Raw genomic sequence first — 13,770 nt, 5'->3', positions numbered from 1 at the left:
GGAGTTGTAGTCTATAAACTAGACCTTCATCGGGGTAACATAATGTAAGACAAACTCACATCAATTTATACACTTCCAATTAAAAAAAAGCAGTGATACTGCCATTTTCTGAGTATAATGAGGAGCCGTTGCTGAGATACAAAGACAAAACAGCCTACATCGTGAGTTGTGCAGATGTGAACAAAAACTTTATTAACAAATTGTTCATAACAATCACCATACATCTCTATAATAATCAAAAGTACAAACCCAATATACCCTATTATATATACATTAAGAAAAGATTTATACAATCTATCTAAGCCAAATACTATCCCCAGTATATAATTACAGCTGGTATTGACTGTAGGGAAAGCCCCATCATAAATAATCAAGCAGATGATATAGATAAATCATACCAGACGTAAACAAACTATCAATAAGTCTAAAGAATCCATCGGATGTAAATTTACATCAGGGAGTGGAGTAGATTTATTGATAGTTTATGCGTTTACTTCTAGTATGATTTATCTATATCTGCTTTATTATTCATGATATTAATTTCCCTTCAGTCAGTACCAGATGTAACGATATACTGGGGATAGTAATTGGCTTAGATAGATTGTGTAGATCTGTTCTTAATGTATACATAATAGGGTATATTAGGTTTGTCATTTTGTACTTTTGAGTATCATAGAGATGTATGGTAATTGTTATGAGCGGTTTTTGTTCCCTAAGTTTTTGTTCCCACCTGCACAATTTACAACATAGGCTGTTTTGTTTCTGCCCGTGCATCTTGGCAGCGGCTCAACGCCATACTCAGGGGAGTGGCCTTACATTGTGCAACGCTTGCTCATTCTCTGTCCGCGCCGTGTGATGACATCACACGCCCTCGGGAGACAGCAGTAACGCGGCTTTTTTTCTTCTTCATGCAAGTGTATAAATTGCCTTGTAAATTCAGTTTGTCTTGTATTATGTTTCCCTGATGAAGGTCTAGTTTAGACCGACACGTCGGCTTCGTTTGTTTATGGAATCAGAAATAGCCAATGTTCTTGCTACAGTGCCCAGCTTCACAACAGTTTATCATCCATCTTACTTTTCGTCAGATGTTGAGAGGCTCTCGTCATTTTTTGCTGCAGGCACCAACTATTGCTTCATTTTTTGATCATTCATCATTTTTGAGAGTGACAGATCTTTCCACATTATGTCTCAATTACACTGAGAAGCTTAATTTTATGGTCACTATGTGGGAAAATTACCATTAATGGGTTACAACAATCGTATTTATGTTACACAAAAATCAGACAAGAGTTTTAACTCATTTTCAGAGACTTGTACAAAAAAAAATGTCCTTCGTTTTCACTATAAAATTTTGTATCAGATTTATGAATGTTGAAGTCTAGATCGGCGATATGGATCAATATAAAAAGTGTACACAGAAGGGCAATAAAACACTCTACAACTCCAGTTGCAAGGTTTTTAACCCATTAGGCTAAACGTTCAAAAACATGATTGAAATCCCTTGTTTTCTAAAGGCATCAATGACTTAGTTCAAACGTATAATTATAGGCAAGACTGCAGCTTAATTTATTTTTATTTTTTTACGTAACTGGAAGTGCATGGGTACCCCAGAGCTAAAATCACAATTTTCAGCTCCGGAGAATCCTTGGTTTTCAAAACACTTACCAGTGTAATCATCTTGTTTAAGTTACACTTATAGGGAAACAATATGGCCGCCAAATCTCGTGGAATCTGCAGCCTATAGGAAGCCGCAACGTCGTCTCGGTTGCAGTTTCTTATTTAAAAAAAAAAAAAAAAATACTACTACAGCGATGCTGTTTATTCCATGAGGTAGCACCGGCACCTACAATTTAAATTATCTCGGGAACTAAGTGGGTCCCCACAGCTGAAAATAACACTGTTCAGCTTCAGAGAACCGCCTGGTTATAAATTATGCTTTACACATATCTTGGATATCCTACATGGAACTGTACATTTATAGGTGTCATTGTAAAAACGGGGCCAAGAAATCGAACTACCATTTTTTTTTAAACCACACTTTATAAACGGCATGCGAACAAAGATAAAAAAAAATAAAAACACGCACTTGAGAGAGAAGGACTGCTTTGTGAGCTTCCCGCTGTCATGGTCTATCAGGGCAAGCTTGAGACAGCACAAAGTGGGGGGGCCAACTTCATATTTGATTCCGACAATTTTCACCAATTCCTGATCCTAGACATAACGTAAACAATTAATGCATTCTGATACCAAAAAACAAAGGTCAAACCATAATTTTATATTTTAAATGGTATATAGTTCATAACAAATGTGCACCACTACTACTAGGGCAACTAGAATTACAGACGCACAAATAATGATCTTACCCTGAGCATCGTTTTCTTCCAGGGTTCCTTCAGAGAATTTAAAGTGTCAATTTTGTGTCTTCTGACCGCATTAATGTAAGATTCATGACCTGGTCTGAAGTAGATAATCTGGGGAAAGGACAGAGCATATAACTGTTAGCATTACTCTAAAGCATCGATAACTGGTATCGGCATCCAGTTTTTGTTAAGTGCCATACATGTCACTGGCCCTTAACCAAAGATCGAGCCCCAATATCCGTTACTGGAGCTTTGTGAATCCCCCCTATTTCCCAAGAGATACCATCCATAAGACACCTGAACAGCAGACAACCTTGCGGTCCAATTCAAGTAAATGAGCTGCAAGTCGCCTTCGGGTTCTGGAGCGTCTTCAAAATACATTTCCGAAGAGATGCTATTCTAGATTGTGTACTAGAATAAAGAATCCCAATCAAAACGAAGGATTGATTTTATTTTACACGGTTTAGTGCAGCCATTTTGCAAGCTCTGTTTTTAGTTTATTGAACAAAAACCATGGTTATGCTGACAAAATATTGAAAATATTCGACGTAACTAATATGAACTGATTTACTGGTGACAAAAAAAGCAATCTGTTCAATTTATGACGTAGTTGAGGCAGTAATGTGATTTCAATAGGTCATGTACAATTATATTTGTAAATCATTTATACTGGCCACAAAAAATAAAGTGATTCAACTACAGTGATGCAATCTAAGTAAGTAATACCATGTTTTGTGGACCAACTAAATATATTTAATGAATATTTGGAAGGCGAAAATGTTGGCGTCAGTTTTGTGCGGTGGGTATACATTTGAACCAATACAGTAAACACAAATAAAGACAACCGTTTAGGAAACACAAATGTCTCACCTCATCTCCCATTTGTGGAACAAAAGGAGATCTTCGAGGCGTAGTATCCGTTATCCAGACTGGGGGTCGCCAATCATTTGAAATCTCTCTGTTTAAAGGAGGCCTTCCCAGACCTAGCATCACCTTAAAGAACAAAAGGAAAACCTCAAATATATTATGAGACAAAAAGTTAGCTATAACCGATATAGAAATACATGTACTAAAAAGGAGACACACTTGGGATGGTAAAATGGCTGCTATGTTCTCTTACAGAATATAATGTTTGTTACCAAATGATACAATCTTAATTTCATTATTCCAGAGGAGAATTTAAAGCAGCTAATCTGACTCCACTAATTGCCTTTTTTGGGCCTTCCATTTATTTATTTTGACTTGCCTTACTAGTGCTCCATTTAGGGGATATAAATTTGAAATATTAAGTGTCAAGGAGGTAAAAATGTAAAAGCCCTGTGCAGTCACCCAGTTATCATAGGAACCTCAAAAGCTAGAGATTAATCATGATTAACCCTTTAAAAAACACATAGCCTATATAGGAGCTTAAGAAAGGGCTGTTTTTTTGGCTCGAAACGTCACTCGGATTTTATTGTTTGTATCTCATGATGTGTTACATTTCTTTTTTCCCCCCTTTTTTAATTCTGGAGTACCGTGGACTAATAGTCCAGGGTATGGTGGGGCCTTAATTCAGCCGATACTGTGCCCCTGGAGTGCGTCCTGGACCCTCCGTTCCAGTTTTTTATCTCGGCTTGAACCAAGATGCTGATGAGATCTTTCTCCAACCATTGATCCAGCAGCACCTGGGGACTCCGTTACCGGTATGACGTGCTGACTCCTACATATATCAGGTTATACCAACTGCATTTTATACACTTGTGTACATTTTTGCAAGCTCTCTCCCAAACCATATACAGCTCAACCCGTTATAGCGCGATCCACTACAACGCGAATCCGCTTATAACGCGGTCTGAGCATGGCTCCAGACATATAGATCTCTCTCCTCACTTCATAGGGCTGTGTACACGTGCTCATCTCTCTGCTCTCCGCTGTACACGTGCTCAATTCTCTGTTCTCCTCTCCGCTGTCCACGTGCTCATCTCTCTGCTCTCCTCTCCCGTTGTGTGTGGAGTCATTTTTAAAAAAAATGTTTTAATGATATAACTTCAATTTTTATTACGTTAATCATTAGACGTACCTAAGTGATGTCATATACAGTACTTTTAAAGTCATCAACCTTTTTGGGTGTTCTAATCATAGAAAAACATCAATGGATAGGGGGAAAATGGGGAGGTACCTTTTTTTACACGAAGTCTTGGATATAAGGATACATTGAGCGAGGTAGAAAGAGAGCCCAGTAGCCCATCTATTTTTTTCTCCAAACTTTTTTATTAGGCAGATATAAAATGTACATACAAAGAACGATATGCATAGCCTAATAGAGAAACATTTTTGTATTTTTTGGGGGGGAAAGGATGGCAAAACCTGTTGCCCGAGGCAAGTGACCTACCGATAACAAAGAGGCCTAGAAAGAGGGGGGGGGGGGGGTATACAGCCGTATGAAGAGGAGAGAGAGCTAGATGCAGGTGAAATTTTAACGCGACCCCGGTTATAACGCGGTCTCGGGGTTGTGGACCCCAAGGACCGCGTTATAACGGGATTCAGCTGTATTTATTAAAATTGAATTACGCAATGGAGCATGCACTTCTGTTTTTCGTCTTAGAGATTTTCCTGGAACTGGCTATTCCATTAGAATCATAAGACCCCAGGGATGTCCCACTCCATCCAGCATATTCTTTTTCATCATATCTGGCTATTTGGACTATATATGGACATACCTATACTTGTTATCCATATTTATTGGAGTGTATTTAGCACCTTTTTTTTTTTAGAGAGAGAGATACCGTATTTCCTCAATTCTAAGAAGCACCTTTTTTCTGATTTTCACATGTCTCAAATCGCGGTGCGTCTTAGAATCGATGTATTAAAAAACAAAAAAAAAACAAAGTGTCTACAGTACTAACCCCCTCTTTTCACTTACCTTGTTTCAGGAGAGGTCCCATGTCAGCGGAGGATAAAGCGGGGGGTGGGAGTGTACCGGGTTTGCGGCGGCAGTACGGCAAGACAGGTCCCAAGTCTGCAGGTGAATGAAGATAAGACGTGGGCGGACGTGCGGTGGGGGTGGCAGGAGATCATAATAGCAGGAGAGCTGAGCAGGAGCAGAGCGGCATAGGGGGTGCACACTGTAACCAGAAGTCAGACACCGGTCAACATCCGATGTTACAGTTTGCACCTCCCAAGCCGTTCCCTTATGCCACTCTGCTCCTGCTCAGCTCTCCTGCTATTATGATTTCCTGCCACCGCCATCACCTGCCCGCCCACTGTCTTATCTTCATTCATCTGCAGAGTTGGGACCTGTCCCGCCGCACTCCTGCCTGCTGTTCATATTCAACCATCTGCAGACGTGGGACCTCTACTGCCGCCGCCGCCCGCTTCATCCTCCGCTGACATGGGACCTTTCCTGAAACATGGAAAGCGAAAAAGTAATTTTCCTTGATTGTAAGGGAATATATAATGGAGAAATAAATCCCCTTGTGGTGCAACAGGAACTAATCAAAATCCAAAATGCAATTAGACATCTTTAAATCTTTTTGTGATGGTAGTTCATAGGATGTAGTTTAAACATAAGCTGTATAGATGACCAAATGATTGAAATGCTTGAATAGAAGCCAAAAAGTGTCTCACAATGAAGAGGAAACTCTTGGAGTCAAATAAACAACCAGCTATTCTAGGTCAGTTCCGTGATTTTCCATAGGTAATAAACCAACAGCAGGAAAGAATCATAGGTACTAACGGACAGCTGTAAACGTATTCATCCTGGCGTGCCTCCCAGCATAGAAGTCCAAGGTAGATGTGAAGAAAAAACAAGGAGCACTGCAGCAAAGAGAACTGGAGGCAGGTGAAAGTTTGAAAAAAAACGCGTCAGAGTGTGTTTTTTTAGCTTTCTCATGGGCATGATTCATTGAATAAACCTTTTTTATTTTTCAAACTTTCACCTGCCTCCAGTTCTCTTTGCTGCAGTGCTCTTTGTTTTTTCTTCACATCTACCTTGATTGTAAGGGCCAAATCGATGGTGCGTCTTACAATCGAGGAAATACGGTCTCTCTCTATTGATCGATGTGGAAGAAAACCACACTCGTGCTTCCACAAGTGATAGCTAGAACCTGTTCTCCTTGCATCTACTGTGATGGAGCACACCAAAACTCCTAGGGGCGTCTCAATGGAGATCTCCAAGGACAGAAGAAAGAAGAAACAGAGGGCACCAGATGTCAGTTATGGGATGCAATACAAGAGGAAAAAAAGTATATGTACACTTACAATTGGGTTTGCATAAGTGGATAAGAAGACTATATAGCCAGAGGTGGGATCCTTGAGAGTCCGTGGTAAGTGACCTTCACAGTAGTCCGAAATTATATTGCATTACATAGACCACAAAAGGTAGTCAAACAGTTAATGAAACTAATTGGAAATTCTTGACCAGTGACTTGGGAACATTGTTTTGTGTGCTGTCATTTGTTTGCACACTTTGCATTTGTAGTTCCCCTTAACTCCTAAAGCTGTTAGAACATTAAAAACATTCAACTCACTTGCTGAAACACTCATCAATGTAATTCAGACCACATTAAATGTATGGGTATACTAGTAGTCCCATCCAGTATCAGAGCAAGGGCCAGATACCAACGCCTTTTGAAAAGGAAACAATACTAGATATTTACTTTAAAATCCAAGTTTCCAGGCGGTTTGTATGATTCCATAGAGCTCACACCTTTCCTCAGATAAACTTACGTATAGCAAATTTTCAACTATATTTGCTCATTTAATTGCATGCACTGTGTCTGTATCATGTGTACTACTAATGTAAATGGAGATGTGATAACACCCATATACATGTTCTTCATGGCTTTGCATTACTATGTCACACCAGGACATTTTATCTCCCCATTTAAACATTTCATAATTTCTTCCTCACTTCCATCCCCACTCATGCACTGGTCCACTTTAGTATGTTAAATGGGAAGGAAATAATCGGTTATTTACATTTCAAGCTAATTTTTTATATTTTTAACTTTTATGTACATTATTAAAAATGAATATCATGTTTAATGAACATTGTGTAACTATGAATGAATTTGTATCTAGTTAAATTACATTATTATACTTTTAATAAATTCTCATCCATTACATCCAGTGGATGTACTTTCCAACATACAATTGAGCCAGCGTGGCAAATAAGGGCTCAGACTCCAAATATGGAACACACCAAAAAGCAATGGCCCTCATTCTCCAGGGGCTGGAATGTACTGGGGCTTGACAGCATTCAGAAAGAAGCCATGAAGGCAGAAGGTGCTAAAAATCCCAGGAAGTTAAAATGAAAGATGTAATTCAAACCTAAACCTGGCTACCTACAACTCTCTCCAGTGAGGCAGTGCTGCAAGAACGGGAACTTGGAAGATTAAATGAGATATTGTTGGCCTTCGTGATGTTGGAAGAAAAAATTAAAGCCTCATTGATCTCAAAAGCGGACATATTACAGATGTACAGATAATGGAAGAATCGGTGGAGTAGGCTTCATCGTTAATAGATGGAGAAACAAAACCCAGTGGAGAATGAAAGCTCATCAGAAAAAGTAGTCAGAACCATCATTCAGTTGACAAAGCTACAGGCTTTAAATAATCCAAGTGTACGCCCCAACACCAAGTCACGCAGATAATGAAGTAGAAGACTTGTACCAATTTAACAAAGGAAATGGTCACTACAAGATCGTTATGGCAGATTTCAATACATAGATTGGTGCCCATCAGAAAGATGAACCATTAGTTGGTAAGTATGGTTAAGGTAAAAGGAATGAACGTGGGGACAGATTGGTAGAATTTACAGAATGTGAAAACTTGTACATCATGAATTTATTCTTCAAAAAGCATCTAAAATTGACATATAATGGACCCACTGGAGTGAAGAACAAAAATGATTATATCCCAACAAAAAAATATGTGATTGTGTAGTCTTCAATCATTAACCGTTTTGACACAGGTGTGATCACTGATTGGTTCACTGCAGATTATTTGTGAATGTGAAGTTGAAAAGAAGAAAACTGAATAAAAAGACGATAAAAACAAATCAACAATGACCTCAAGAATAACAGCAGATAATTTCAACTTGAAGTGAAAAATGGCTTCAGCTTGCTCAAAATACATTGGGACACTAACAATTATGAAGATTGTTGTTGAAAAAGCAGAAGAAAAAAAAACAGGAGGAATCGGCAACAAACTGGATAAGAAAATATCTGATAAGAAAACAATTACTAAGGAGATGGCAAGAAATGAAGCAATCCCAAGATGCAATAATAAGAATTGAATATGCAGAGCTGTGCAAGACAATTTGCGAACGTATAACTGAAGATGCTGTAAATAATACCGCGCTCCTCCCTAGAGAAGTTTGCTGCAGGTAAAAAGATAGCGTGTGTGTGTGTGTGTGTGTGTGTGTGTGTGTGTGTGTGTGTGTGTGTGTGTGTGTGTGTGTGTGTGTGTGTGTATATATATATATATATATATAAAAAAAAAAGAAAAATTATATATAGTAGGTACCTGCATTAACGGGTATGCCTTGACGTGGCATGCAGGCTTACAAATGCTTTGGCCAAAGGGTTGAACAAAATACCCTTTTTCATGAGATTATAATTTTATTTTAGCCTAATTGGTAGGAGCGCAGGAATCGTTCTTTTTGTTTGTATAACTGTAGATGTAGGAACATTTTACTGAGATATGGTGAAGAAGACTAATGAAGATAACAAAAGCTTATTAAAGAAGAGAAAGCATGGACTTATGTTTGGGAAGAAAAATCATTGCACTCAAACATGATGGATCAACAATAAATGACTGTGCACTTATAAAGAGAGTTGAGGATTTCTACGTGAAATTGTACGCGAACACATGACACACAACACAGGGCATAATCCAGCACAGGACACGCGAGAAGAAACCACCAATGATATACCATGTGTACTTCTAGAAGCAGCAAAAACAATAACATCCATGAAGAATGAGAAGGCTCCAAGGGAAGATGCAATTCCAACGGAAATCTTGAAAGAAGCTGGGGGAAGTAGAAAAAAATCATTGCAAAAAAAACTCTTTACATGTTCCTTGAAGAACAGGAAAATTCCAGAAGAATGGAACAATGTCATAGTTCTCTTCATCCACAAGAAAGGAGACGAGAAGTCCTTAAGAACTACAGACCATGCAGATTCCAATCACTTAAAGGATTTTTACGAAGATACTCACTAATAGCTAAAACAGACCCTCGACGTTGGCCTGCCTAGAGAACAAGCAGGATCTTGCAATGGCTACAACAGCTTGGACCACACCTAAGTAGTATAATAAGCGATTTCCCGAAGTAATAAATACGATCTACCACTCATTTTAGGATTAGTAGATTACGACAAAGCATTTGATTCAGTCTACACCTCAGGAGGTCCTAGATGAATTAAGACAAAGGGCCTCATGCAGAGAGCAGCGCTATTACAAATCTCTCCATTTTTTGGGGAAATTCGCGCAGAAAACTGCCGAAAATGGCGAGCTACGGAAAACTCGCCATTTTTTTTTTTCGTTTTCAAAATCTCGCCGCGCGGCTGGCGAGAACCTACATCTCGCCAGTTTTAAAAATATCCTAATGCAGAGAGCCGCGAACGGCATCTAGCGGCTGTTCGCGCCAAGAAAATGGAGCGATTTGCTAGTATTTGCCTCGCCAAGAAAAGTTGGCAATTACATGGAGCTCGCCGCCTATAGGAAAGGGAAAAAAAAATGCGCGATTTTTTTTTAACACATTTCTGCAGCGCGCATCTCTCCAATTCTAACTCGCCACACGCATTAATGCCAAACATTGCAGAATTCGCACATTTCTGCATATGGAGAATAAAACTCTCCAAAAAAGCTACTTTTTTTTAAACTCTCCAATTTTAAAATTCGCTACTCTCTGCATGAGGCCCAAAATGTTGAAGAAGCGTATTCTGATATTTTAAAGAACATTTACGAGAATACCACAAACGTTAGATTACATGAAGATACGCGCAAGATAAGGATCAGCGAGGGTTTGCGGCAGTGAGACAATATCACCAAACCTTTTCACTGCAACACTTTGTTCCAAGACATTAGATTGCGAAGAAAAAGGAATCAAAATCAACTAGTGAATATTTGAGTCATCTATGACTTGCAGATGACTTATTTTTGCCATAAGCCCAGAAGACATCTAGCAACGAATTGGAGAACTCGCCAAAGCAAGAAAGAATGTCGACCTCCATATGAATCAGCAAGATTAAAGTGGCATAAAATATGCACAGCGCACAGGGGGATCAGTATAAAATAATGACATTTAATACCAGGTCCAATAGAACCTAACAAGTTAAAATAACCATACATATAAGAATGACAAATTTAAAAAATATGGAATGAAAGTAAATATTCTGATCTTAAGGACCAAAGACCAAAGTGATGTCCAACAAATGTGTCAAGTCTGCAAGTCTATTGTGGCCGACAAATAATGGATGGGAACCTTCTGAATAAAATAAATTAAGATGGAATGGAGCGCATTTGGAAGATACAAGGCAATATTTCAAGGGATAAGGTACAAATGACAAAGAAAAAACAGTGCAATATAGCATACTGTAAAATGTGGATAGAAGCTGAGTTGAACACCAACAGTTTCTAACCACATTTGATGCTATATTGTGGAGCTGTATTGCACGTTTTCTCTTTATTTCATATGTACCTTGAGCTAAGTTTGTGCTTTGATTCTGCTGCATTTCTATCCTGTGGATTGTAATCCATCGACGATCCCCAACAAACTTATCAGAACTGGATCAATTTTCCCGTGAAGAATGGGCCAAAACGTCACCATCCTACTGTGCAAAGCTAATAGAAACCAATCCAAAAAGACTCAGCAGCAATTGCTGCAAAATGTACTTCTACCAATTTAACTTCCTCCTCATACAACAGTGTTCAGTTTAACCAATACTGCTTTGTAGTTTTGAATACAAATAGTTTGTTAAAAAAAAAAATGTGCATACATTATTTGTAATTCAACAATTTGCTATGCTATTGGTAGGGGGTAAAAACTTCTGCAAACTACTGTATATATAATTCAGGGGTGGACAAAAATATAAAATTAAGAGCCAGACAGAATTTTTAGGAGCCAGTATTGTTAGGTGGAGGGGGGGGGGGAGGAGTCAGTGTGACAAACACACTCCTCCCTCCTCCTCAAGTCACAGTATGCATTGAGAGCAGCGGCGGGCAAGGTACGAGAGAGCTCCGACCCCTTCATCCCCAGCCCTCACGCAACCTCACTGAGCGACAGTGACTTGACCTGTCAATCACTGCCGCTGACTGTCCATGTGCACCCGATCCGACAGATGTCGCTGGGGAGTGCGGTGGTGATTGACAGGTAAAGGCACATTATGCTCAGGGAGTAAGATACTAACATTACATTAAACTGATGCGCTTCAGTGAGATTGCTTCCTTAAAATATAACCTATGACACTTTATTTAAAAGGAAAACATTTTTGCGATTGATTTTATTGCCACTTTCTACTTTACTTCCAATACATCGTTGGTCCAAGTAATCCTGTCCTAGTTCAGCTTTCCAGAAATTTGGACGCTTTAATTATGTGTAAATCATGATTAACACTCCAGAAAAAGCAGGACATGTTCATGGGGCAAAATATGAACGTTATAGGCTCCTGGAGGGAATTGTGACTTCAAAAATCTTTAGTCATATATTGCAATTGCGTTTTTCTTGCATTTACTTACAGCAATCAGCACTTACAATACGGTAATAATTAATAATGTTTATTGAAAACTACATATCAAAACTCTTCTTACCCCATCTTGTTTTCTTGGTTTGCGTCCTCTCTTCTTTGGTGGAGAAGTCTTCTCTTCTGCAGAGCTCTCATCCTCTGAACTGCTGAGCAACCTCTGAACCCGGCGACGACTCGAGGTGCAGCTGGGGGGCTGGAGATTAATTCCTGCATTTGCTGTCCAGTCAGAATATTCACTTGATGAGTCGCTGCAATAACAAAAACATGGGGGGTGGGGGTAGATCAAGGCTATTTGAAGAACCAGTCTGCTTATAGGTCTCTATTAAAGGTGTAGTACCCTCTGCTGAAAATGAAAAATGGTAGTAACATATTTACTCACGGATTCATGAACCACGGATGCAGGGTATCGCATCTGATCCAAGTCTATGGCAAATAGCCGGATCGGCCACAAATACCCGACATCGGCAATTGATGAATCGCCCACCTAGAACTATTGTTTTATGTTTGTTTTTTTAAGAGCAGGCAGAAAGTCTCATATACGCATTCTTAAATGTTGTTTCTCAACAAGTTGAGACTTGAGAATGGTTTCAATTAGCCTTGCTATTTAATATTGTGTCAGTGTTGATTAACACATGCCATTTTTCCTGCGGGCAAAACCCCTTTCTGCTTCATGTTTTGGCAGTGGAGAAACATTTGCAGACATGCGCTGGTGTTTTCAGGGCCCCTACTTAAAATGATTACATGTATTTAAAGAACCCAAGAGCATGGTTAAGTGGTTCACAAAATGTGCTTTTGTGACCTACTGTAAGTTGGGTCGCTCCTTTTAGACAACATATTTCTATGCAAACACTTCAGCCTCCACGTTACCAAGTAAGGGGGTCCTATTTAAAAGAACACCACAGGCATTATTCCAGCATGGCATCCTGTAGCAATTATGCATCCCCCGTGTCATTGCTCAGCCTGACTATCAGAGAGTTGAGCAAGCTTTCCCTTTTTATAATGAAATATTCTTTTCAGCTTACGTTGGGGCAAATGCAAAGTAATACGAGACCTATTCCTGTGAAGTCCACATACACGATGGTACCATGGACATTGCTTTACCTGTAAATGACAGTTTAGAGATAGTACAGCTCAAACCAGTTATAACGCGGTCCTTAGGGTCCACAGCCCCTAGACCGCGTTATATCTGGGATCGCGTTAAAATTTCACCGGCAGTTCATATTTTTTTTTTTAAACCTCCATTTTGCCGCGCGAGGACTTTACCTGCATCTCTCTCCTCAATGACATAGAAGCTTTCATCTCTGCAGCCGTCCACGTACGCTCTCCTCTCTCCTCTCTGCAGCTGTCATGTGCAGCCCTTTTTTTTTTTTTTTTAACATCCATTTTGCCGCGCGAGGACTTTACCTGCATCTCTCTCCTCAATGACATAGAAGCTTTCATCTCTGCAGCCGTCCACGTACGCTCTCCTCTCTCCTCTCTGCAGCTGTCATGTGCAGCCTTTTTTTTTTTTTTTTTTTTAACATCCATTTTGCCGAGCAAGGAGAGCACGTGGACGGCTGCAGAGAGTAAAGCTTCTTTGAAGTGAGGAGAGAGATGCCAGTAAGGTTCTTGCGCGGCAAAATGGAGGTTTAAAAGGAGGTTTAAAATTCGGGAGCCATGCTCAGACCGAGTTACAAGCGGATT

General features: G+C 39.5%; 1 protein-coding gene across 2 annotated transcripts in view; it reads right to left on the bottom strand.

The window, feature by feature from the left end:
• Positions 1-13,770, bottom strand: part of BRWD1 (bromodomain and WD repeat domain containing 1) — a 93,475-nt gene that overhangs the window by 33,576 nt on the left and 46,129 nt on the right. For both annotated transcript variants that reach the window (XM_075593736.1, XM_075593734.1), the window contains exons 23-26: positions 12,152-12,335; positions 3,231-3,353; positions 2,364-2,471; positions 2,087-2,211 (exon numbers count right to left, since the gene is read on the bottom strand). In XM_075593736.1, coding sequence (XP_075449851.1) covers positions 2,087-2,211; positions 2,364-2,471; positions 3,231-3,353; positions 12,152-12,335 — 540 coding nt within the window. The remainder of the gene's footprint in view (positions 1-2,086; positions 2,212-2,363; positions 2,472-3,230; positions 3,354-12,151; positions 12,336-13,770) is intronic.

This window comes from Ascaphus truei, chromosome 3 (genome assembly GCF_040206685.1).
Source record: "Ascaphus truei isolate aAscTru1 chromosome 3, aAscTru1.hap1, whole genome shotgun sequence".
NCBI lineage: Eukaryota > Metazoa > Chordata > Amphibia > Anura > Ascaphidae > Ascaphus > Ascaphus truei.
This window is presented reverse-complemented; position numbering and strand designations above follow the sequence as displayed.